This window comes from Cygnus atratus, chromosome 3, assembly GCF_013377495.2.
Source record: "Cygnus atratus isolate AKBS03 ecotype Queensland, Australia chromosome 3, CAtr_DNAZoo_HiC_assembly, whole genome shotgun sequence".
Taxonomy (NCBI): Eukaryota; Metazoa; Chordata; class Aves; order Anseriformes; family Anatidae; genus Cygnus; species Cygnus atratus.
In genome coordinates, this window is record NC_066364.1 from 75,965,405 (window position 1) to 75,992,958 (window position 27,554).

The window sequence follows — 27,554 nt, forward strand, 5'->3', positions numbered from 1 at the left end:
TCTTGAGACAAGGTTGAGCACATAGAATTAGGCATTTCAACCTACAAAATGGCTTCAAAACAATTGTCCTGTTTTTTGCTGAAATCCTGAGGTTAATCCTGAGGTTTTGCCTTAATCCTGAGGTTAAACTGGTAAAAAAACAAACGAACAAAAAAACCCCCACATCAACACAAAATACACAGAACAAAAAATCAAAACAAAACAAAACAAATGAAAGAGATGCAAGCAAAGTCAGAGAGCCCTGAGACTCATCTTTTCAAAACTTTAGTAAATATGTGGTTATGCTCTTGAACAAGAAGAAACCCTGTTTGGAATACAGAAGGTAAAGAAAGTTATTCCGTTGCTCTAAGTATATTTATGGAACTCTACCACATTTTGTAAAACTAAAAACTCCATATGTGTTCACCTGTGAGACGAAAACCTCTAGAAAATGCTAACCTTACAGAATAACAAAAATTTAAGTTTCACTTTTAATTTTGATCAAAATTATCCAGTATTCTGGCAAGATTGTTCTGGTTTTATAAAACAGATTAGACTATTCTGAGGAAAACAATTTTTCTTCCAAATGGATCAGTCAAATGGCTAACTGTACCATTAATTGAGTAAAAAATGTTTTAAAAAAGCCCAAAACAATCACGACAAGATACACGCTTGTTAATATCTTATGTGAATATGCAATTCTGTATGTTCTGGCTGTTCTGTACAAAAGAGCTCTAACTGCTGTTAATGGAAATACTGCCTATAGAAGGACTGGTAGTCATGTAACATGAATCAGCCCTGGCGGTTGTAGCCAAGTTTTCCTGACATCTATGTTTCTGACAGGCTAAATTCATTTCTAGATGTTCCCTTTTAGATCAAGTTAAGGGCAGTCACAGTGGTTTAAATTTGGAGGGATTTTTAGTGAGATCATTTATCACGTATAACTTCCAACTTTCTTATTTGCCAAGCCAAGTATGTCTGAACAAAATTCCTGAAAAGATTGACAGCTTGTGCTACAGTTCATGAATTGCTTAATTATTTTCAAACTAAATTATTGCCATTTTCCTTTTAAAATGCTTGAAACAATTTGTGAGGCTTCATCATTAATGCTAGCATTTTCCATTTGGTATAAAAGAAAAAGAAATTCAACTTCTACAGGGAATTTTGTGGGAGGAGTAGAATTCACCTTAAAACCTGTATGCTGGCCATGCATCTGCAATGCAGCTATTACATCAGTCCAAGACTTGTCTACAGCATCTGCTTTTATGGACACTTAAGGTCCCAGGTTGATGCCATCATCCATGGATCCTTTCCCCAAGCATGCCCTTATGCAATGGCTTTTCTGTTTGTGACTGGTATAAAGTCTCCTTTCCAAGCAAAGCTACACCAAGGGTCATATTTGGCATGAGAGAACTTGTTCCAGTCAAATTGCATTATTACAGTACATCAAACTACTTTGAGATCTTTTAATCTATAAAGTGCTGTATATACCTCAAGTATTGTATTTCTACTGGCTTGCTTCCCTCTTCACTCCACTCTGTCTATCATGCTCTGTCCTCTCTCTAATAGACTGTTCCAGATAAATGCTAGACACCATGTTTTTCCTGTACTCTGCACTGCTGAGAAATAGCATTAGCTATTGTTGCCATAATGCACTAGATTTCTGTGTTACTGGAGAAGAAGCAGTGGTTGAAGAGACAGACCACTGTTTTTCATTAAGCTATTTTTAATACCTGTTTTAGTTTAAGAGCAGCAGGCCAAGAATCTGCATTCAACCACAAATAAAACTGTGTTTAAATAAGATTAAGGCTGTAAATTAAATTTCAGATCTTAACTTCTCTTGGTGCATTACAAAACACAAGAGAAAAGAGAAGGCTAAGCTAAATATCCCAAACTGGCTGAAAACTCAGCCTTCTTTGGAAATAATCTGACTTCTTAGGGAGCTTTTTTTTTTTTTTTAACTAAAAAGATGCACATTTCAGCTAAAAAAAATGTATTTACAAGATGAAAATTCAAACAAATAATAAAAGCATACCTTGAAATAGCTGAACAGTTTTGTCACAAAACCCAAAATTGTGATTTTGAAATGTTCATTTTAATGCTTTGTGGGAGCTGTAATTTTGAAACTTGATGACTTCCTTTATTATTGTTATTTTTTTTTTTGGTGGTGCTGGGGTCTCCAGGCTTACTACACGTGCAGGATATAACAGTCTCCCCTTTACAAAAGATGCAGAGATACCTCAGAGGAGTTATAGGCATCTTGGATAATGTGGTTCCCTGGGAAGTTCCACACAAAGAAACAACTTTTTGTTTTGGGTTGTTGCATTTGTTTTGTTCTCATTCAAAATCACTTTTTTTTTTTTTTTTTTATGAAAAGCAAATGCTTTTCATAAAAAACATATTTTCATTCAAATACCTGGTTTTCCATCAGGCAGTCACAATGAAACATAACAAGCTACGAAAAAATTGTTATCACCACTTAAACAGTGAGTTACATTGTTCCATTGTTTTCCAGTGAGATTTAATGTTATTTAAATGCTATTTAAACTTACCATTTTTACCATCCTTCGGTGAGTAAAGACAGCTTATCAAAATGGAAGAACTTTTATTGTCCTCTATTTTGATGACTGCTTAAATGTAGCTTTTGTTGGACTATAATGCATTATGAATACATAAAGTCCTCAAATCTTTATGTTTTAAACCATTATCTGAGTCCATTTGGACAATGTCCCTGTTTTGCAACACACATTTGGAACCAAAACCAAGAGGCTTTCTCTTCCTACCAGAAGGAATTAGGGGTTCTTGTCTTTTCTGGAAGAGCTGGTGATATTACGCAAGCAAATAAGGTGACTGAATAGATGACTTCCTTACTTTTTCCTCTCTCCTCATCAAGCTTCCAGTGGCATTCCCCTTCTGACTGCAGTGGTTTCATTATGTGCATTGGTGTGAATGAAAAGAGGCTTTGTCCTCACTGAAACCAAACCAGCCTGTCCTATGGTCATTTGCTATTAAAACACTGAGCAGTTTAGTTCAAGGAATGAACTGTGGTATGTGTGACTACTATATAAGTTATGGTTTCACCCCTCCTCACTTTTTCACCTTAGGCTCCGTGTGCACTGAGGCAGCCATAAAGCTAATATGTAGTTAGGTTCCTTTAGCACAGTATCTTCTATAATATTCTGTCCCCTGTGATGAGCAGAAAGGATTTTTTGTTGTTGTTCAGGAGGGCGCTTCTGTGTTTACATGACATGTAATACCCTTGAATTGTTTCCCAGTGCACCTAGTTAGAGCAGTGCATCAGACTGATTGGTGTTTCATCTGGGAGCAGAGGAATATAAAGTCAAATTAAATCCACTTGTGCCCCCAGAAGCTGAGATACAGTTTTGGCAAGAAAGTAGAAATTAGTTCAAGGTTGCAAGACATGTTCAGGTTCAAATAATAGGTTGAGGGTCTGTAGTGCTCCCCCTCAGTCACTAGGCCAAATCTTCAGATCCGTATTGAGGAAAACTTCCACTGGTGTACAGGGTGGATCCTGTCTGATTATGTTTCCCTGTCATTTAATAAATCCACCCACAGACTCCATTACAATGCAGACTGCTAACAGAGGCAGGGGTGTGATTAGTTGTAGAGGTTCATGTCCATCACACTTTGTCATCATACAGTTCACCCTGCTTTCACAGAAGCACCGTGCCCAGTTAGTCTGGCTGGCAAGGAGGTGGGGACCCTTTCTGCTTCTTTACTTACATAACTGGTTTGGGGAGAAGATATGTAAGTACTTTGATTTTGGACATTTCCTGTCTGTTTTTTTCCAGATCTCTGACTCTGTAGCTAAAGCCATAATCTTGATAGCCCTTACAGGCCTGAAAAGGTAAAGAAAGAGTTATTCTCATTGCTCTCCTGTTTGGCTGAATAAAGGCCAAGTCCTGCCTGGCTTAAGAGACTTATGATCTTAGTGTTCTTGCAGTTTCTAATCAGGTTTAAAAAAACAGTTTAAAATCATTTTTAGGGCATTATTTTTAGTGCCTTTGAGTTGATTCAACAGGGAAGCAGCAAAGCCAAAAATATCAGTATAAATGTCAGTGGTTTGAAAGGTCACTTTTCTCTTTCTCTACCAACATCCCAAATATGAAACAGTGACTTCTAATGTAGTCACACATCCTGTAGTTCATCCCTTAAACTAAACATTTCATTATAATAATAGCAAATGACTGTAGGAGGATATGCTTTAGTTTTAGCAGGCATGAAGCATCTTTTTACTCAGACAAGTGTACATAGGAGTGACTCCACTGTAGCCAGACGGGCAATACCACTGGGAGCATGATGAGGAGAGAAGAGAATCAGGAATCAGGCCTAGATTCCCCTCCCTCCCCCCAAATTGGGACATTAGTGGTACAGGACTGTTGATGTTTTTATTCCTTGTCTTGGAAACACAGTACCTGCTCATTTCATTTAGTAGCTAGTATGTGATATATCTGTCTGCCAGATCATTGATAAAAGGATGGTCTACCCCAATACTGCTGCTATTGCATAGCTGGAATTCCTCTCAACTTTAATGGATGTGCTGTCAGCAGAAGAGCTCAGATAGTCCATTTGCATTGCCACTGAAAGAGTGAACAAAGTTTAGTATTTTCTCATTGTTGCTTGCTGTACAACTTTATTCTCTGTAGATGAGGTGATGTATTTTGGTACATTGAAGTCTCATTCAGGAGTATTGAATATTCAGGAACAGACTTATGTATTTTTTAGAAGACTTTGTTAATGGTGTTGTGATTTTCTTTAAAAAAAGTCTTTAATTCTGTTAACAACACCACATAGTTGCTGCTAACATGAGCATGAGTGGAGGTAACTGGGTCAGAACTTGTTGTGTCCTGTCTGGTCCCATGTTTCTAGGGAGACTCAAGGTTAACAATAGTCAATAATTCTCACCATACTAGTGGCAAGGAGACAAAGAAGAATGGAAGATTTTTATGTTAGTTGTATGTGATTTATCCAGCACATGGGATATGTAGAAAACTTTGCAAATCTGCAAAGGAGAAGATGGTGTGATGAGGTGCCAAGTAAGTGTCTAGTTGTGCAGAGACTCACTATTGCTCCTGAGTCTCTAATCATCAGGGGATGGTGCTTGACTTTAGCTTCATGGATTTCATGTAGTGACAAGCATCTAAGAAGGCTTTGTGATGTTTATGGTTTGTTGTGTCTGCTGACAATGCAGCATATATAATAATCACATAAGTAACAATAGTGCTAGCCTCAAAGATGTTGTGGTGCAGTTACCTTTTCAACATGCTATTCAAAATGAGCCTGTGTCACTTTTGTATGGAACATCACTTGCCTAGGATCTTTTTTCCCCATTACAATTGAGTAAGAAAATTTGTGGGTCAGAGTACTACCTTTAAGCTTAATTTATCTTTCATATCTATCTTTATTGGAATGTTATGCAGTTTTTTCATTGTTTTTGTTATCTCTAGCATAATTAATTATCCTCACCATTGGTTAAACAAATAGAATATACTGTTCTGTTTCCAGTCCTTTCTTTGCTGTCTGTTTTCTCTTCTGTGAATAGCTGATCTTGAATCATAGAATCATAGGATCATAGAATGGCTTGGGTTGGGAGGGACCTTAAAGATCATCTAACTTCACTCCCCTGCCATAGGCAGAGATTCCACCCACATCTTCACTGTGAATTTCTCCATTTTTGCCCAGGCATCATTCTTCAATCTCAAATGCTGCTGTTTTAGGCTTCTCCTCCAAAGCAGACTTCTCATCTTCCTATTCTTCTACCTTCTCTTTTTGACTATTGCAACTAAAGACAAGAGTGGATACCATGGAATAAAGGCTGTAGATCATGCTATGAGTTTGCAGTCAAAAACAAGTTGATAGGTCTTACAAGCAACCACCTGAACAGTGCAGTGCAATGGATAGGAGAGATACTTTGACTCCTAGATGGAATAAACATAGAAAAGTGTCATTACCTATCTACGTAGGATGTCAGAGACCATTTCAGGAGTACCTTATTCAGTTGTGGTATCCATACTGCAGGATACTGAAGGATGCCAAACTGGGGGAGAACCTAGGTGTTTGATCCTGAAGCTAATGGGGTATGTGCTTATTGTTATAGCATTATCCACAATCAATCATTATCCACAATCATCATTATCCATAATCAAGGCTGTAAGGGTTTTTGTTTGTTGCTTGTTTGTTTTGGGAAGGAATCTTCTGTTTTTCAAATAAAACTCACTGTAGTGTCAGAACATCAACACTGTTAGTCTGAATGACCAGTGTTACTACATTCTTGGCCTATATTCTGTGCCAATTTTACTTCCTCAGGATGTCACTGGAGAAAAGTGAGCAGCCTACAAAGCATTGTATGCGAAAGCATCTGATGTCAGCTACTGCACAGAAACGGCGTGGCTTGATTGCTTACATTCGTGGCAGCTAGCCAGCGACTCTGGGGCTCTAACCCTGACTCTGCTTCTGGGAGGGCTGCTGTAGTCTGGACAGATCAGTGCCAACAGAAGCAAAGGTTTCAGCAGAGATATGCTTGAGATAGTGTCTTGTTCAGGCCAATTGAATACAATCAGGAGCTTTACAGACTAATATAGTATAAGAGGTGGAAATCAAGAAAAATATGCACTGACCAGTGGAAATGGTAGCATTTCTGTAAAAGAAAAGACACAACCTAACTTCTTTTTCTCAGTTTCAGTTTTGCGTCTAGACTTCCTGCCTTTTGTTATGTTTTTTGTTTTCTTTGTTCAAATCATGTAAATCATGCCATAGGTTTTTCACCCTTTTTCATTTCAACTGATTAGAAACTTCAGAGGTTCCTCCCTGTCTTTCTGCAAACTGTACCTGCCACAGTATGGTTGCAATAAATATGTATGTAGAACACAGACAAGCAAAAAGGATAACCATGACTTTGGTGTAAAAGAGAGCCTATATAAAAACTCACCCCTGTGTTATCCTTATTTAAATGAGCCTACACGCATGAGGCAAAATTTCTTGTACGTGCCAGTTACTGTGGGATTGTGCCATAGTTATTCACAACAGTGACCCGTGGCAAACAGGTTTGTAAACACACAGGCTTGTCCACTCCACATTAGCCTGTGTTTGTTTCTCCTGATGGATTAAAACAGTCCCACTAAAGGCCCTTTTGGACTTCATTAATTATGCCAATGGTTGATTGGTTTGGCCCGGAGTGCTTTGTAGACAGATTTAATCAGCAATAGCTCCAGTTGCAACAGCTTCACAGCCTCCTGGGAGCATCATGCATTGTGCTTCATTTTGCGTTATTTTCAAGCCATCAAGTAACCTTTAACCTTCACAAAGTAAAAAGAAAACAAAGCATACAATATGTAGAAAGAACAGAAGAACTTTCTTCACATAAGCTATAATAAAAATGTTTCCTTATTAGGTGACTGAATGCCAACATTGCTGTTTCCTGTGATGCTGGTTATCTGGAAAAGTTAAATATTTAGAATCTGTTGTATTTGAACAGTTCTGCCAAAACAAATCCTTTGGATTTTCTCTGTTTGTCATATAGAGCTCCAAAATAAACGAGGCCTGAGGTAGATGTGCATGAGTGTGTGTGTGTGGAATAGTTCTGAAAGGGATGACAATATTTGTGGGAAACATACTAAGCAAACATCCCAAAAAATAACACTTTCTGAAACTTTTTATTCTCACACACAATAAATTGTTGAGAAGTATTTGTGTAAGGCTTTTTCCATTGATATGGGTCATTTTTGTGGTAAATTGAACACTTAAAACTAATCATCTTCTGAGCACCTAAAGTAACCATAAGACACTGTTTCGTAAAGGATTAAGGATCATTAGTCACACTTTAAAATTTTAATTTTACTTGTTCAAAAAACCTTTGACTTTGCTACTATATGTCATTTAAGAAGCCTTTAAAATTGATCCGTGTATACAACTTTTCTGTTGGTGATCCCTCCTGTGTACAGTGGAATGGCTCCAGCTTACAGGACCAGAAATCATGACCTGGGATTTTCAATATGCTAGGGGGTTTTCTATCCTTCAAAAGCATAGGGGTGTTTCACAATCACACTATATTTAGCATTATGTAAACTTCAGAGAACTATTTCATTTTGAAAACAGAGATGAAAGTGAGGTGGAATTAGCATTTTTATCTTTAATTCACATTCCCTTGTTTTTCTCCAAAGTTTGAAGGTAGAGCCAAGCCAAAGATTTGGCTTTCCTCTTGAAACCAAAACACAAAGTTGAGTTTTTTAACCATAGCTATATGAGTAGAAAAAAAAAAAAGCTACATAAAACTATATTAAAAAGTTTCTGGAGCTGAAAGAAATAGTATTAGTATTATTGGCTTTTACTCTTCCTTGGCTCATCCTCTTGCACATAAAATTTGGCCAAAATAAGTTAGCAGTCTTCTATCAGAATCCTGTGCCTCTCCTGCTATGAATACTGACTTCCTACATGCTATAGTGTGCTTTAGATATAATGTGCTGAGAGTCAAAGCAAGACCTGTACAGCATTTTGTTTAACATGAGATTCAGATTTTTGTGAGGTTAAAGCAATGCAGTTACCTTTAGAATAGGGTTCATGTACACATTATTCGTCTAATCTCATGCTGAGGATAAGAGTTAATGCATTCTGGGAGCAGCGTGACTCAACAGATGATAGCACTTTACAGAATTTGCTTCTGGGTCCATTCAAGGACTTTTCATTGCACAGCACAGTTCCTTTAATTAGAGACATGAGCAGTAAATATGCACGCTAATTTTCCACCTGCTTCCTGACATCTCGTTGACAAAGTGAAGAGCAAGTCAGAATAAGAGTGGCCAGTTTTCGATTCATTTGTCATTTTAAGGGTGCAAATATATTCACAATATTCACACAATTTTTAAATGCTGGGATGAAGTAGGTTTGAAGGGTATGTACCTGAGAGACCCAGGGTTGGAATCATTCTACTTAGCCACAGAAGAGTCAGTGGGAATGATAGTAGCATAAACTTTCGCTTTATGGCTGTTAGAGTAGCACTCCCTGAAACACTCACAAGAAGTTAGAATTTCCTTTTGAACAGTTTGTTTAATCTCTGCTCAGTGTCAGAAGCCCAAATCCGTACCATTTTGTAATGACCATCCAATCTGCTATAAACAGGCAGAGGTGCATATTATATTTACCATTTTTGTAAGATACACTGAAGTATGCAGAGGAGAACTACTAAATGCAAAATATCTTATTTTTGAATATACTTGAATACTTCTTATGTGTCCATCTCAGAACACATTGCCATAAAACAGCCAAATGTCCTCCCAGCTCTTCCTGGCTTCTGTGGCAGTGACTAGGATTCATGTCCCTGAAGCCTGTGATTCTTGCAGTGAAATCTGAGAATATAATGATCAAAAGTCCCACTGTACTTTGTCACTGAACCTTCTTCCACTGCCTATGAAATGAGACAGTATGGGGGGGACACACAAGCAGGCTGCAGAGTACATGAGGAGGTTGCAGAGGGTGCCCTGTTTTCATAAAGAGCCTGCACAGGACAAGCCCCATGAATGGGGGCTCTTGGGAGGTCTAGCTCGGGTTAGGGTTACGCTCCTTTCTTTTTGTGGAGAAACCTTGCCAGAGAAATACTGACTTTTCTCATGCCTTTCCAGGATTTGCCTGAGTAATCGGTGCCTTGGGAGTACAGGGGGAGATAGCTTCTGTCATGTACCACTGCATGACAGAACATGATTTAAGATGATTGCTTCATTCTTATGTTGATGCTGTTCACATCTTGAGTAAGTATTTCATAGAGCCATAGAATGGTTTGAGTTGGAAAGGACCCTTAAAGATCACCTTGTTCCACACCCCCTGCCATGGGCAGGGACACCTCCCACTAGACCAGGTTGCCCAAAGCCCCATCCACCCTATCCTTGAATACTTCCAGAGATGGGGCATGCACAGCTTCTCCGGGCAGCCTGTGCCTGTGCCTCACTGCCCTCATAGTAAAGAATTTCTGAATATCTGATCTAAACCTACCCTCTTTTAGTATAAAGCCATTACTGCTTGTCCTATGTCCTTCTTATACTGGGGTCCATGTCCTTCTAATGCTGAAGGCAGCAGAGCTGAATGCGGTACTCCAAGTTTGGTCTCATGAGAGCAAAGCAGAGGGGGAGAATCACCTCCCTCGACCTGCTGTCTGCACTCCTTTTGACGCAGCCCAGGATACGGTTGGCTTTCTGGGCTGCAAGCACACATTGCTGGTTCATGTTAAGCTTCTCATCAGCTAACAGCCCCAGGCCCCTCTCCTCAAAGCTGCTCTCAATCCATTTTCCACCCAGCCTATATTTGTGCTTGGGATTGCCTCAACCCAGGTGCATGACCTTGCACTTGGCCTTGTTGAACTCCATGAGGTTCACATGGCCCCACCTCTCAAGCCTGTCCAAGTCCCTCTGGATGGCATCTCTTCCCTCCAGCACATCAACAACACTGCACAGCTTGGTGTCATTGGCAAACTTGCTGAGGGTGCGCTTGATCCCACTGTCCATGTCACTGACAAAGATATTAAACAACACTGGCCTCAGTACCAACTTCCGAGGAATGTCACTTGTCACTGGTCTTCACTTTGATATCAAATTGTTGACTGCAACGATATGAGTGTGACAATCCTTCCAATTCCTTACCCACCAAGTGGTCCATTCATCAAATCCATGCCTCTCCAATTTAGAGGCAAGGATGTTGTGTGGGACAGTGTCAAATGCTTTTCACATGTCCAGGTAGATGACATAGTTGCTCCAGGGTAACTGTCCATAATATGTCCAGGGTAATTGTCTGTAAGGGAGCTGGAAATAAGCTGATACTTAGAAAATAGAGCATAGATGGAGCACAGCCACCTCAGGCAGGAGTTGGGCAATAAGGCTAATAGGGCTGGAAAACACTGCACAGTGCCAACAGCATCAGCAGTGTGGATCAATGGCAGCAATCTCACATAAACTGCAGGCAGCAATGCCACTGGAAACCTCTGAAATTAGAACTATTTAGGTGCCTAAGGTCTAGTACCCAAAGTCATATCCAAGCACTGATGTAAGCTTCTCAGTTTCTCAAATGGTGAACAGAAATCACTCCTGTTTCACTGAGGGGAAGCACTTGATTGATAAATATTCCTGTAAGCTGCTGGCTTTTTTAAGTGCCAAAACATGAATTTAGGCAACCCAGTTTGCACATTTTGTCTTGTAATTTTTAATAGAGCTATTCAAACAAGTGCTTACTCTCAGCTCACCTGGCAAAGACTTTTGTTTTCACAGCTCTATGGAAAAAGTGAACCAGCTTTGTTTTCACCTCAAATATTTCTTAAAAAATGAGAGATTTTTCCACTGGCAGAAAAATAAGATTTGCTGGTCAATATACTCATAAAGGAAGAACGGTAGCTTTGCGCAATTTTGTTTAATGAATGAGCCTTCAGATTTCTATAGCGGACTGGCCAGCTAGCCACTGTGTTTTTGAGAAGTCAGTGATTTTCATGTGCTGTAATTTTGGGTGGTGGCTTTTTGGTTTGTTTGGTTTTGCAGTTTGAAGGCTATGGTGCTGATGTGCTTTGACAGTGTGATGCAGTCATACCTAACAATAATAGGAAATGATATTTCCCTTATGTCTCAGCTTAGAGGAAAATCAGGTTTCACCCTAGTTTGTAAATGCTGCTTTCTTTGCAGAATAGGGCAGTCTTTTGTGCCATGTCTCCCTTCATGTTGGGGAAGCCAAGTCATCAAAGACAAGCAGAAGCAGTTGGAGATGATAATCCATCCTCTGTGCAGTGTTGTAATTTAGTGTAAATCCTCAACTGATTAAGCAAAAGGGGCTTACGGAACTTATCTCCTAACCTGGTGTCATGTGAATAGCCATTGGCTTAAGAGTTTTTTTGTTTGTTTTTTTGTTTTTTTTTATTTGTGTTAAGGTTGCTCTCAAAAATCCAGTGTGGAGTGTAAGGTATAAAAAATCCTTGGCTTAAGTCTGTCTAAAGCAATCTACTTTGCAAAGCTTTGCTATTATTTTTACATTCTGCTGTTAAAGCTTTAAGAAAAATGTGCTACTCTTGGTTCACTGCTCTCTCACGTTTCATAGATGGTATAATAAATGTTCAGGATGTTCAGGATAACATTTAGGCTCTAATGCTAAATGCGTCACTGAAAGAACTCAGATTTATAATCTAATTTATATTGACTTCATGTTTCTCTGTCATTTATCTACAGGAGGATTAAATGCTAATACTTAAGCATTTAAAGACAGATTCTGTCACACTTGTAGATGAAGACTAGCTTCTCTGTAAGTTTTCATCAATTCAGTGGACAGATCTCACACTACTGCTTTATTCAAAGTAAATAAGAATACCAAAATTTAGAGTTACATTTTGTTGGAAAACAAGTAGCTAGTTTGGGCCCTTATAATTTGTACAATGGCAGTGTGAGAACCCAGTGAAGGAGAAAAATTGGTGTAAAGGAATAATTAAAATGAATAGTTTAAATGAACTGTAATTCTGTGGCAGGATAAATTGGAATACTTACATAATATTTCTCATCTCTTTAACCAAGAAGTTGGACTAAAAATTAAAACAATTAAACGAACAAACCAAACAGTAAAATAGCAGGCTTTTGTGGCAAAACGGTTCTTTTTCTTTTAGAGTATTGTAGTTACAGCCTTTCCTCACAACACTCCCTGCATTTCAAATTTTAAGAAAAAAAATAAAGAATTGCAGAGGTGTGTGTGAAACCTTCCCTAAACCAGAAACTGTGGGGTCTGTTAAAAGTTTTAGTAGACATGTGAGTCTGGACTTTGATTAAAGAGCAAGTCACCATATTTAAATCTGACATCTTTTTCTTATGGGCACCCAAATTTTTTCTTATTGCTAGAACCAGAATTTGTGTAGTCTTGGTTTAACAAAGTGCTGCGTAGGTTCTCAAACCCAGGGTAAAGGTGGAGATAATGCTGGTGTATACAGGTAGATTGGAATCACTGTGACTGTGTCCTTTTCAGGTAAAGCTAAATGGGGGCTGGTGCTCTCTGTGTTTTGGCTTTTTGTTTCTATGAACTCAGTGAATTTCCAGATGATCATCCTTATTTATTGCTGTGACTTTGCATATGAAACCACATAGATAAATGAGAGCATCTGTTGGTGATTTATCCTGCTTTGTTTGGTGGAGTGAAGTACATAAATTAATCTATAGAGCTTTGTTGAAGCCATGGGCTTTGTGTTTGGCCACAGTCATCCACTCAAACTCCAAAAGTGCAAAATAATGATCAACAGTACATTGAGAGTAGTCTGCAAATACACACAAGGGGCCTGAAATATTTGGTTCCCACAAGTTTTCACAAACAAGAATGAGTATGGGAAGGAATGTTGCCAGCTTTCTTCAGGCCTTGAGAACCCTCATGATGATGAGTATCTGAACCTAATATAAATCAAAACATGTGGCGCCAGATAAGTACTAATACCGTAGTCTTAGGTTTTGGTTGCAATCTAGATGTTGGGACTAAGTTTGATTGGATATTAACGTTACCTATTCCTTCCACTCAGTACTTGGTCCATGAGCAAATATTGGGTTTAACTGGAGACATACGTATATGGGAGTATATTCAGTTGAGACCTGATGTATTGTCCACTGAATTTAGTGGGTATTTTTCCATGGATTTCTGCTGGGGGAAGATTGGGCCACAGACATATTTCCCTTTTGATTTAGGTTTACAGTAGTCTCTATAAGACACTAGTAGCATGAGCAAAGTTGATCCTCCATTTCTTTGTATCACTGAGTTGCACTTGATTTCTGTTAGATATGAATTTATTTGAAACAGTTGAGAGAGGGCAGGCAAAAAATTAAAATTCTTATAAATTCTTATAGGAGCAGTGTTTCTTAAGAAAGATTAGTGTGAGGTGTCCATACCACGGCCGTAAAGGATGAGAAGAATAACTTTATATACCTAAAGGGTATGAAGTTGTCATCTTAAACCCCATTATAAAACCCCATGTGCCTCTTCACAGAAGGAATCTGTTGTGCTAGAGGAGGTCTAAATGCAGGCTGTAAACCCCAAAAGAATATCAAGACATGGAACTTACCTCTCTTTCACTAGGGTGAAGTTGTTTAGACACTGTTTGTCATTTATAAGCTAACATACTTCATTGACTTCCTTGGATGCTGCTGTTCTCTTTATAGCAGAACCAGGTGTCAGGGATTTTGAGTGATGAAATTGGTCAGCTACAGGTAAACAACCTGCTAGTTTACCCTGAGGATGCATGTTTGCTAGAGGTAAGAATAACTGCTGTGATAGGCTGTTTTTTTTTTTTTTTTTCCAAATCTGCCATCCAGTCAATGTAAACTCTTCTGCAGATTGGAGTTAGCTTGAATGGAAATCATCACACTCACTACTGCCTTTCTAAAGTGAACGTTTTGGTCATATGTTGAAATACAATTTGGTGTAGTGTAAGTGGAAATCTATTCAATGAAACTTGAATACTAAAAAAACACTATTTGAAAATACAAAAACACATTGTAATCATTTTCTTCTGTGCCTGTTCACTGGCTGTAAGAGGGTTCATGCTAAGCAAAAGAATTAAATGAGATGTGAATTTGTTGGAGAGTTGCATGGAGTTAATAGGAGAACTAGTTAGCCATACTAATTATTATGATTTTGAAATAAACTAGCACAGAACTTGTATAAATCAATATTTGAAGTGTTCTGAAAATGTGCCTAAATTAGGCTAAATTAAGTAGAACAGACTGATTTTGATAACATTTTGATTAGCAGAAATAGTCACAGAAGTTAAAGCTCTGTATACTGAAATTTGGACACGAATATATTCTATCTGTATATCCTCTTAGAAACACTGCACTCCTCTAGAGCATGTGTATCACTTTTCAGAGTATTTTTGTTCACACATTTCTTATTACTTGTTTTCTGTAGAGTACACTGAGCCTCAAGTTCTGATAAAAGATCCCTTAAACCTGGAAACCAGGCTGTCTAAATTGTCCTTTCATGCCCCATTATGGTAATGAGAAAAGGACAGAGAAGGAATCAACTGAAAATAGATTTTTTTTTCTTGAATGGATTCTGTTTGTGATATAGATATTGTGGAGTTTAGGAAATTGAAAGGAAATGTTTATATAGTGGCAGGAAATGTTAAAGTAGTAAGCAGACGCCTTTGTAATTTTCTGCAGATTTGGCAGCTTGTTTCTGTAGAACACACTGAAGAAACAGCAATTCACATTTAAGCAAAATAAAAATATCAGAATTATTTTTAATCTTGAAAAATCCACACGTTGGGAGAAGTTGTGATAAGACACAGCACAACAACTGACAGAATTTCTGAAACAAGTGGCTAAAACATCTCCTGTTACCACACTAACACACTTATTATTATAACTTACATAATACGGTGCTTGGTGTTTTAGATATGCTGCAGACAAATGCACAGGTATGCAGTTGTTTTAAAGATGACTTTCCCAGAAAAGCCACCTCTTTTTCTCCTCTAGGATAACATTAATAATAATCCTCTAGTACACATTAATAAACACTTTAAGTAGCCCATCAGAGAGTAATAAACATATTCTCTCATAAATAATGGTTTGCAGCATTATACCCTGCTACTGTTGAGGTATTTTTCTGTTCATGAAAATTAACTTGATTCATTGAAATGCAGACCTTTTTTCAGGGAGAATTGCTTGTTAGCAACAAGAACTGATTCAGAATTACTGATTACACTGGTTATTTGTAATGGACTGTGAAGGCATCTTGAACCAGAACAGGAAAAGTATATTTGAAAATGAATGTTTAAAGGAAAAAGGGAAGAAATGGAATAACAATATGATGTACGTTATATTCGAAGCAGGTTTTTAAACTCGTTCTTTGTGGTGAACAAGTGTTTAATTTTGTCTTTCAAAAAAAGACTTTTTCAAAGTAAGTAGGTGGTCTTGTAAAACTGTGTGAAATATACCTATTTTGTTACATGATTGAAATTTGTGTGTTGAATGACTACTGCTTATGAACCATAAAATGGTTCGGGATAGAAACTGTAGGAAGGTTTATCAACCTACAACAAAGTATCCTAGGTGAGCTACAGCGTGGCTGGTGAACATGGTAGACTACCTTGAAAGGAGTTTTCAGCTATGTCCAACTATTCTATTGAACGAACAAGCACAGAAAAAATCCAAAGATGATGATGATGATCATTATTATTTTATTTATTTTTTTTTTGCTGTCAAGACAGAACTGAAGTAGCTAAGTGAAAGAACAAGAGTGTAAACATATTCTGTGAAAAGAAGAAGCTAGAGTGTCAGTGCTTTCCTGTTTCTGGGAGGAAGGTAGTGCATAGTGCATAGAAAGTTTGACGTGTTTTAATAACTGTTGTACTTATTCTGTGTTTATTGTAGCATAGATCCTTTTCCATACTGTTCATTTTATGAACTTCTGGCATACATCTGTTACAGTTCCAGATCATAGTTGTTGTCAGATTGTTTGGACAAACTGTCAGGCATTTTCTAAGTTAATGACATTTATCACTGGTTCTCCTGGGAAATGAACGTTTGTTGACTATGACTCTTCTGACATTACAAAGGCAATTATTTGCAACAGTATGGTAGCTCTGTGATAAGAGCTCTTAGCCATCACAAGGCTACAGTTGAATCTTTCCAGTGCTCCTGTTGTAAATAATAAAAAGAAAAGTTTGAAAGGGAATGAATGGTTCCTCAGAGAGGAAATTACACAAAGGACTAATGTTCTGTTTCTGGAAAAAGCAAGAAGGATTATAGGTAAACACAGTTTTGCAGTACTTTATATAAGAACAGTATTCTCATCATGAAAACAAACAGGGAAATAGTAGTGGTGGCACAAACGGTTGTGTTAAAAGTATACAAAAATATTAAATCTGAGGAAATAACTTTCTTGATCAGTCAGTAAACAGATTGCCTGATAGCTGACCTGAAGTGACTGTTTGCCTTTGTGTAAGGAAGAGAAATAACAAACTATTATGCACTTTTGATCAATAAAATGAACAAACTGGATTCAGCAGATTTGTCATTTGGCACATACAGAACTGACAGGCCTACTGTCCATCACACGAATTTATATTATTTCCAGTTTGTCTATTATAATCTACCTTTTGTCTAGTTTATTTTTTCTGAAAAATAATTTAGGACTACTGATAAATTCCTCTTCTTGGTATGATTTTCCATCTGTAGGAGAAGGGTAAGAAACTAAACGTTGTAAGAAGGGGAAGTCCTTCCTGGAAATACCATAGCTTCCTCTATATGTTTTTTGGTCTTGAATGTGTGTGCTGTTGCTGCTCTTCAAAGGCATATTTTTTCATCACTAGAGTCTTCCAAGTTACAAGGCATTTCCCTTAGCATTTGGTATGAATCCTGCCTTTTTGTCTATTATTTCCAAGATTTCTGCCATAAAGGACATTCCTTTTTAATCTTAGAACTTTCATTTCAGTTACTGTCACTGTCCCTCTTAAAGCCATAAGCCACTTTTGCAACCTGCCTCTGAAATCTGTCCCATATTACTGTGCCTCTCTACCTTCGAGACTTAGAATCAGAGAAACAACCAGAAAAAAAACACAAAATAAAAAACAAAACTTCATGCTTCTATTTTAGTGTTAAAATTCTAGCTTGAGCAGTAGCTTCTTGAAAACTCTCCTTGGGAAGTCAGTCAGGAGCATAAAGTCCATTTATCTAGGTCTGTAACACCTGCTACTGAATCACCACAAAGCAGGTTTGTCCCAGTGGCCCATGACTCCAGTGGTTTTGAATCAGCAATCCTTTTCTGGTTGTTTCAATCAGTAGAAACTGGAGTTGCCCATAAATTAGGTGGTATTGTGCATACTTACAGCTGAAACTGTCCTTATCTGCTTTTGCACTGGGAATTCTCCATCACACGGTCTCTGTGCTTTCTGTTACACTTTATCTGGATGATCTGCCTATGTAGTCTCCAAATTTTCTAAACAAATCTGAGAGGGTGAAAATGTATTTTTCCTGTGGGTTAGCAAGAGCTAATAAGAATATATGCACATCTGCCAGATTCTGTTGCTAGTTTACAAATATGTAAAATGAGAAAAGGTCACAGGAACTGATGGGATGATACCAAGGTTTATCAGTGTGAATGAGAAAAGAATTTACTGGATTTTAAAGAGGAGTAATGATTTCCTCCTCCCTCTCACCACAGCTGTTTCACTTTTTTTGCTCCCTTTTGCTTGATTATATACAAAATATAAAAAGTTATCAACCAAGATAAAAGTTATGTGCTTTCCAGGGTTCTTCTACTTTGTAAGTCAGTAATAATCATAATCCAGATTTACCGAGGAAATGATTTATTTTGGCTACTCTAACAGGATGTTGGTGATGGATTTCCAATTTGTGACACTATAGCTATTTCTGTGAAGGTTTTAACATGTAAATAATTAACTATTTGCCTTTATTAAAGGATCTTTTCTCTCCTCACTATACTGATTCTTTAATTACAGTTTATTATGTAAACACTAGTGTTTTGAGATCTATTCAATCTCTCATTATGTCCAGAGGTAGACAAAGACAAACCATGCAAATTTTATCAATTTGTCTAGCTGTCCTACCATATGAAACAAATAATAATAAAATATCAACTAAAGAACTAACTAAATAATTCAGTGTCTTGTAATCAAGTTAGCTTGTTTTTTAAACTTTTAACTTACATTTTTACATATATTGGAATAAAATACAATATTGTGGAAACCAGGCTATTGCATAGATGCAGTCATGTGCTGTTTAAAATATGAAGGTGATTAACTTCCGTCTTCTTTTCCAGTGCACCAGAAGTCTTACTGTATTTGCTCATCCACATCTGCAAGAAGCTGTTTTTAACTGAACAGATTTTCTTATTTATTGAAATTCCAGCCACTTGAGATTTTCCTGTCATTCATGTGTTTGTTCGTAGAGAGGTTATTGTTATGGACATTTTAGTTTTTCAAATATTTAAATTTTGTTCACTAGAGTAATTTGGAACTATACAACAGCTGTTTTATTAACCATCTACATTTCACATGATAGGAGACTGAATTTAAAAATCCGGGAGAAAGAAATGGCTTTAGTAAATAGTCTATCACCTAATTTATTATCTCCTACAGTGCCACATATACCAGCTTAACAGTGATCAAAAATCATCAGCAGAGGTGTTTTACTGATTGATGTGAAATGACTTGCACTCTCAGTTCTTGGGTCTTCTGCTCTTTACCTCCTGGTTCAGTTTCATGTAAAAGCCAGGAACATGTATACATATAAGCTTTTCCCGCATTCAGAAGAGATCCGAGACATACTGTTAGGGCAGAGATAAAAATGTATTACTTTTTCTTTGGGGTGTTTGGCCTCCAGAGCAAATAATATATCATCAATACCAGAAACGCCAGGAAAGGAAGTGGAAGAATTTTCACTATATTAATATGTTGTTCCAAAATATAAAGAAAATAAACATTTAGATGAATATCTAGATGAATAATTCATATATAAGGAATCCTAAGAAGTTGGATTTTTACTGTTCCCTCTGAAAAGAATCAGTAGTTTAGGAACTGTGGAGTGGGGGAGAATTTTTTAAGATGGCAGAGAAAGTACTTGGTTATTCACAGATTATATCCAGTGTAGGAGTTGGGGTGTCAGGATAGTCTTATGACCGTATTATGAAGCAGGTGCATGAAAAGGAAACTGAAAGTCCTAAAAGTATACAGCATAAACCAACTTGGGCTATCTCAAGCCTCTTCAAATACATTCCTTATATAAATCAAATAAAGTTATAAAAAACTAAAAAACTGTTCAATATTTCCAGTAGGCCTTTTCCACATGGCTTATTTAGTATTTTTTCTTTTCCTTCCAAAAGCATCATCATGTGATCAAGAACTTCAGTCAGCTCTAGAGGAAGCTAAACAACCCCAGAAAGACAATGTGTTCATTCCAGAGTGTGCTCAGGGTGGCCTTTACAAACCAGTGCAGTGCCATCCTTCCACAGGCTACTGCTGGTGTGTTCTCGTGGATACAGGACGTCCCATCCCTGGTACATCAACAAGGTAAGGGAATGCATGTTCAGTGCTCGAACCTGCAGTGAGTAGATGCCTTAATATGCATGTACTAGCATGTAGTTTCCTATTGCTATTTGAATGATATCATGTAGATTTATTCCACCATAAAGATTGAAGTGAAATAATTCTAAGATCCATTGGCCATAAGTCTAGATGGCCAAAGACTGATACACTGCAATGCCATGGGCAGTATGCTCCCCAGATCCTTTATTTTATATTTTTACATTCCATTCTTTCTATTTTATGCTGGGAAGCCAAGACTTGAAGCAGATAATGAGTCAGACCAGAGGAAACCTCACACCCCTTAGCCTGAACATGGAAGAACCAAGTAAGATGGTTTATGACAGGAACCACATCCAGCCTCAGAAATGTTCAGTTGTTTTTCCAGAAACCTCCTCAACTATTTCATATGACACGCTTTGATGGAACAATTGCCTGGGAACCCATAGAGAGGAAATATCATTTTAGTGTGTTATTAATAGAAGCTTGGAGTTCAGTCATGTCGGCTGAGCCGGATGCATGGTAAAGCATTGTGAGCCACATAGAGCAGATGTAGGCAAGGCAAATATCAGATTCCAAAGGATGTTATTTAGGCTGGTTATTGAGGTTTGGCCCTTGTAGGAATGTTATAGAAGCTCATACAAAGTTGGCGGGCAGTATGGGTATCTTGATGCAATCACAAATCTTTTCAAGCTGAAGTAAAAAACATTTTTGATCATTTGCCTAATATTTATGAAAACTATTATAAGCCACTTGCTGAAATTTTTTATATTCTTGGGAAGCAGCTTTCACATATTCTTCAAGTGCTGATTTACTGATAGCTGTTTATACCATAGTCTATACCAATTACAGTACTAGATGAAATGAGCATGAAGTAGTTACCAGTGATCTACTGTTTCTGGCAAGCTGAGATTGATAAGTTGTCAAAATTAAATATTATAAATTTGGTCCAGAAAGTCTAAGATAAGTACAGAGATTCCAGAGGTTCATTTCTACTCTTCCTCTGTTCTCCAGTCCTACATTTGTTTACTGTTTCTTGTTTTTAGTGATCCTTCTTTGAACTATAATTTAAATAATTTTACGGAGCCTTAGTTCTTATTCTCTAAGTTGAGAGTTGAGTTCAGCATCCTTTCGTGTTGGTGAAGTAATAGGACTTCTGCTAATATTTTTGCAGTTCTTAGGAGTGTCCATTTCATCTTGTCCTTTCACTGGAGATCATTGTGAAGAGTCTGATTCAGGCTTCTTTATTTTCCCCACATCAAATATTGATACACATTGGTAAGATCTTCCCTGAGCCTTCTCTTCTCCAGGTTAAACAGTCTCTAAACAGGCTCACTCAGACTCTCCACTCTCCTTCTTGTGTAAAATGCTCCAGTCTCGATCATTTTCATTGTCCTTTCCTGGACTCATGCCAGTATGTCTGTCTCTCTTGTCTGGAGGTCCCAGATCTGGATCCAGCACTCCAGATGTGGTTCACCAATGGTGAGTAGAGGGGAAAGGTCACCTCACTTAGCTTGCTGGATGCGTACTTGATGATCCCTGTGGGTCCCTTCCAACTCAGATATTCTATGATTCTGGAACTACACAGTAACTCAGCTGAGGGAGAAGAGGTGGCAGAGATTCTTTCACTGTGCTGCCTATCTTCAAAGTTAGAACACTGGCAAGTTGGATTCAATCTCATGATTTAGACACAAATCTTTTTGCTTGATGAATGCTCTGCCTGATGGCTTATACTGAAAATATCAGCTGATGCGGCCTTGATCATTTCTAATTTGTTCAGCTTTGCCAGATTTATGGGAAGTCCTCAATGGAGAGTTTATGAAGTTCTGAGCACAAGTGCTGAGTTACTTAATTTTATGAGTTTTATACTAAAAGAATGTGTGGTAAATTTTGTCTTCTACAGCCCTGGTAAACAAGCAGGTGGGATTCCTGTCTGGAGTTTAAGAGGAGTGTCTAGATCTCATTTCTAGGCAAGATTTATGTGGGCTGGAATCCCATTAATTATTTTTTATTTAAAAGTTCCTTTCAGTATATCTGTATTGATAAAATTAAACTTTCTCCCCTAGCAGGGGGAAATAGGGATCAGAATATGATGAAAAAGAAGCCGTTATCTTTTCTTTAATTCGTATAAAATAGAAAAGATGAACATGTGAGTCTTTCCTAGTTTAAAGTCTCAGGGGCTCATGCAAAGTGGTGTATGCTATCTTCGAGCTTCCCATTGCAAAAAATAAATTAGATGAGTAGCTATTAAAACTCTACTGCAGGATCTGATAGTACTCATGGTAGAAAGATGGATGCATTGCATCCTGGAATCTTTGTTCTGCAAATCTGGATTGAATCACTAGGGGACAACAACGAAAGAATGCACAGATCAGGGAAGCTCTTGCCAGAACAGCTTGGAATTTTGCATGTTGTTTGTTTTGAAAACATTCATGAGGATGAAATTTGTCATATAATCAGGCTATGAATACCACAATAAAAAGTAGTCCTGTTAAATTAGACCCACAAAATTAAGGGAAGTTATTAATACTCATTGACCTTCTAATGCCCTGTGATCTGAGGCGAAGATAAATCACTTGTCAATGAAGATATTCCAGAGAAAAATAATAATTCTAGAGTTAAAATAAAGATATGTGAATGAGGAACCATTCTAGGACATGTAAAACAGTAAAACTCAAAAGAAATAGGTGATGATATGGTATAAAGCTGGATTTTATGAATGTCTAGAGGGAATATCCATTTGACTAAAAGGAATACATGCAAAGGATACAAACAACTGTTTTCCTGAAAGTCGTACCAGTAGGATCTCTACCAGCTTGCTCCGAATACTTTCTGGACATCATACCATGACCCTCAGCCCTTTTACTCAACAGGACCCTGAGTCTCTGTTCTCACCTGTGACTTTTGAGCAACTAGGATCATAGGCAAAATAATTGTCAATCAACTTGCAAAAGATTCTCTAGACTTAAAAAAAAAAAAAAAAAGTGTAAATCAGCTACTTTATGAGGTTGCCCACACTGTGGAAATTTCCTGCAAAACCCTTGATTGTCTGCTACTATGCATGCCTCAGTAAATCTCAGTGCTTCTAAGCAGACTGGTCAGAGGTATAAAGCAGCTGTCATAAGCCCTTGCTGACTCTAGATGCACATTTGGTGCTAGGGAGTTTTTGCCTTTTAAAATTCTAAAGAGGAACATCGTATGTCTTGACTACATTATTTTTACCTGACAGTGCTCCATTCTGATACACAATCTCTTTCCCACTCTTTCCCAATGAAAACTGAGTCAAGTGTGTTTTTCTTATCAGTTCTTAGTGTGGCTGTGTCTGCATGGCAAATTTCTGATGATTTCACTTTGTCTTTCTTCAGTTGCTTCAAAGAACTAAAAGTGTATTTTTTATGTTACTGCACTTTAGCAGGTATTGGGATTTAATAGATTTATTTTATATATGGTGAGCTACATCTGTATCTAAAAAAATAGAAGCTGAAATAGTAGAAGAGGAGAGATGAAATAAAGTGTAGGCATGGAGCAATAATAACGGAAGAGGACAAGGGGAATGCAGAGTCAGGTATCAGATTAATCAGGGACCAGGCCAGTTGCCAGATACTGCATTAGTGAGTATTGCTCAGAGATTTCCCTTTCACTCTTTTCTTGGCTGATTGAAGTGGTCATCCATCAGGTATCTAAATCCCAACCATGCTATCAAAGCAGCTTCTATTTCCACTGTTCTTTATGGAAAGAAAAGTGTCTGTAGCTCTCTCATGTTTGTGAAACACTGTACCTTCTTTCAGTAGCCAAAATTAGTTGGAGCAGTGGGCAGTTTCATCAGATGAAGTGGAAAAAAATTAAGCATTCAAAGGAAAAAAAAAAGATAAGTTTTCTTTTCATCCTGACTGGTAATTAAAATCTGAACACTTCTGTATTTTTTGTAGGGGCAGTCTGGTCTAACCCCAAGACATAACAACCATCTAATACTTTTAAATACAATATTTTGTTCAAAAAAATCACATTAGTATATTTTGATTAGACATTTTAGTATTCCTCTCAGTAAATATGATTTTGGGGAATCTAGAATAGGAGCGTTTCAAAGATGACCAGTTACATAAAGTATGAAAGAACCTAGATTCAATTAATAGGTATGTATGTGCACATGGATATATGTGGACACAAGTCATATTACTGTGTTTAACTTAGGCCTGAAATTTCTCTAAAATGCTGTACATTAAATTCTGCACCTTCAAGCTACTAAGGAGAATGAGAAAATAACATCTCTCAGATTGTGTTAAACTGAGTGAAAAACTACCATGCAATAATAATGGGATTCTAAGAAACAGAAAAACTCAGCAGTAGATGTTCCCATACCTCCCAGTCTTGCAAGAATGATATTGCAAGTGATGTTCAGTTAGCAATATTTTTTTGAAGGAACAAATATCATAGGGTTTCTTGTTACAGGCTAACAATTTGACTTTAAGTAAACATCATGGAAAGAACAGAGGAACCAGAAACTCATGTAGCAGGTGAAGAATCAGTCTTTTCCACAACCCATTTCAAACTATTTCAGCCCAATTCACTTCCAGAATCCCTATCAGTTTTTTCCTCTTGTTTGAAATGTTAGCTGTTCATGGGTAGCCCTTCTTACTTAAACTAACATTTACTTTGGAGAGGATACAGTGGCAAATGCATTTAGTGCTGCAGTATTAACTAACTACAGTACCTGCCTTGCTATGGTTTTGAAGTTCCTTTTGTGGTGTTTTACATTCACAGAATGAATAGTGTGCCAGATGCCAAAATTTGTTATGCTGCTTATAGCTTCTTGATCTTGCAGGTGGGAGGAGAGACTCATCTTTACTATTATTATATTTTTATTATATATTATTTTATGGCAATCCCCTCCAGTTTTCTCCTTCCCCAGTTTTCCTCCCTGTAAAATAGACTTCGGAATAGATAATAATTACTCAGTTTGGTATCAACCATAGGAAAATAAACATGCCCTGGCTTCCTTGAGGGAAGTGGAAAACAGGTAAATAAATTTGCATTGCCTCTTCTGAATAAGAAATCAGTTTCTTCCTTGAAAAAAAAGAAGGCACAAGTTTATTTTGAACTACAAAATTGGAAATAAATTAGTTCTAAATTAAGTTAACTATGGCTGGTTTTTATTCTCTCCCTGTTTCTTTTTTAGGTATGAACAACCTAAGTGTGATAACAGTGCCAGAGCTAACCCAACCAAAACGAAGGATTTGTACAAAGGACGCCAGCTTCAAGGTCAGTGAAATACATATATTTGATTTCATGCATTCCAGTGCTTTGTTTTGTCACTGCAATAACTTACAAAGCAATTCCTTATCTTGTATCTAAACAGTTTATCTTTTAGATATTGCTACATTGAATTGCCACTGACTGAAGGTTTTGGCTTTGGAATGGTGTGTGTAAATATGGGTCTTAGGATGTTGTCAGAGAAAGTAAGGCTAATTTTTTCAGTGGTTAAAAGGCAGTCACAGCTACTGGCGTTATTTCTTACTGTTGTCATACCAGAGAACTCAGCAAAATCCTTCAGAAATCAGCCTTTATCTTCAGATCTATGTAAAAAATGTATCCACTTACAGTTTTCCAAGACCTAACCCTTCAATTTACTTCAGAAAAAATATTATTTTATTCTTCTCTGTTGTAGGAACACAATTTATCGATTAGATGATTTTTTTCTGACTTTTTATGACTGTGGGAGACCTTATTTCTGGGTAGCTGAGCTATATAGAAGTCAGTAGATTTGATTTTTTTTGAACTGGTCTTTTAAGGCATATGAATAAGGTTTAGCAGGTTTTAGTGATATTGCACGTTGAGAAAATTATGAATCACTGTCAGCTATTGTAAAGAATCGGAAACAAGCAAATGATTTCAGCAGATTGTATGTGTCATGAGAAATATTTTAGTTTAGCCACCCAGAGGAATGTCTAGGCAATAATTCTGAACTAAACATGTCCACTAGTGTTGAAATTCATCTTGAATGAAGCAGACATTAATGTTTTCTGTCATGAAACAAATGTAATTACAAGGGATAATATGAAAAGAAGTAAGAAATGTGAAAGATGTGTTATTATACCATATATAGTTATATGTTGTGTTCTATGTAGAAATGTCAGTCATAGCATTAGCCATAAGCCATCCCATTGCTGTCAATTTAAAAATGGCAAGCGTGACCCAAAAACATCGCTATCTAGGTATGGTGGGACATACAGACAGGAACAGGACTGTCAAGATAGACAAGGAAATATTCATGCAATTTTAGACACTATTATTTTCTGGATTTTATCTAGAACCATGGGATTTTCTGGATTTTATCTAGAACCATGGGATTTTCTGGATTTTATCTAGAACAAAGCATTTGCTTTTTTTTAGATAAACAAGACAAGGTCAGGAGGTGGTATTGTTCCTCTGAGACCATGAGGAAGACAAACAGAACTGTTTTCCTCAGTGACAACTTTGCACAAGAACAAATAGGTACAAACTACACTGAACATATGTCACCTGGAAATTGTAAAGTGTTTTCCAATGATTAGAGCAGTGAGGCAAGTCTTCTAAAGGACTAGTAATGGGGCAGAAACTCTGGTTAGGTTTTAGGTAGCTCTTGATCAGTTTGAGACACTGGGAAGGAGAGTGGCATGGCTGAGATACTTTCTCTGCACTGTTTCTTATTGCTTAAAATACGGAATATATACGCGAAGAGATGAAAAGCTGCTTTACACTAAAAATTGACTTGGGAGCATGAATTTCACAGCTCTTTTCAAACTGTCTCAATTTCTTTTCATTTGCAAATAAGAGCCTGAACATGCTTGACGTGCAGTTGTGCCGTTTAGTTCCTCACAGAGTTCAGCGAGAGCCATGTGTGCCACATAAATCCTCAGATATGTGAAATCTAATGGTAAAAACACCTCTGTTGACAGTCAGATTGATGATCTTTATCCACCATTTCATCAGCCAGTACTTGCTTACTGAAATTACTTACTGCTGTTGTAACATCAGAGAAGTTAGCAGGTATTTCAGGGATAATTTGGGATGTATTTTACAGTCCTAACTCCATGAAACCCAATGCAAAGCTGACCACTAATTTCTGTGGAAATAAGATCAGGCCTGTTCTTCCTATGTACTCTAGTAATCTCCAACAATTTCTGTCAAAACAGTACTTGCATAGTTATAGGCTAGTATAATTACTTGATTTAACGTGTGCTTTTTTCTGAGTGAAAAGAACATAGAAGAGAGTATAACAGAGTGAAAACTCAAGAAACAAGTTTGGCACTTAGTTCTGTAAAAGATATCGCTTGCTGGTCACATCTACCTTTTCAAAAAAAAAAACAACAAAAAAACTGAAAAAGCATTTGATTTTATTTGATTCTTAGAGGCAGGATGGGAAAGTGAAAAGTTTCTAGTTTTAAAACACGTACTTCTTATCCAAACCAGTAGTGCTTTTAAGCAGTACAGTAATAAAGATTTAACCCGAGTCAGGATGCTTTACCGAAGAAGCAATTAACAAGAA

The 27,554-nt window shown here is 37.3% G+C and overlaps 1 protein-coding gene across 8 annotated transcripts in view; it reads left to right on the forward strand.

The window, feature by feature from the left end:
• Positions 1 to 27,554, forward strand: part of SMOC2 (SPARC related modular calcium binding 2) — a 149,142-nt gene that overhangs the window by 83,669 nt on the left and 37,919 nt on the right. For all 8 annotated transcript variants that reach the window (XM_035538741.2, XM_035538742.2, XM_035538743.2 and 5 more), the window contains exons 8-9: positions 19,831 to 20,017; positions 25,206 to 25,288. In XM_035538741.2, the coding sequence (XP_035394634.1) occupies positions 19,831 to 20,017; positions 25,206 to 25,288 (270 nt within the window). The remainder of the gene's footprint in view (positions 1 to 19,830; positions 20,018 to 25,205; positions 25,289 to 27,554) is intronic.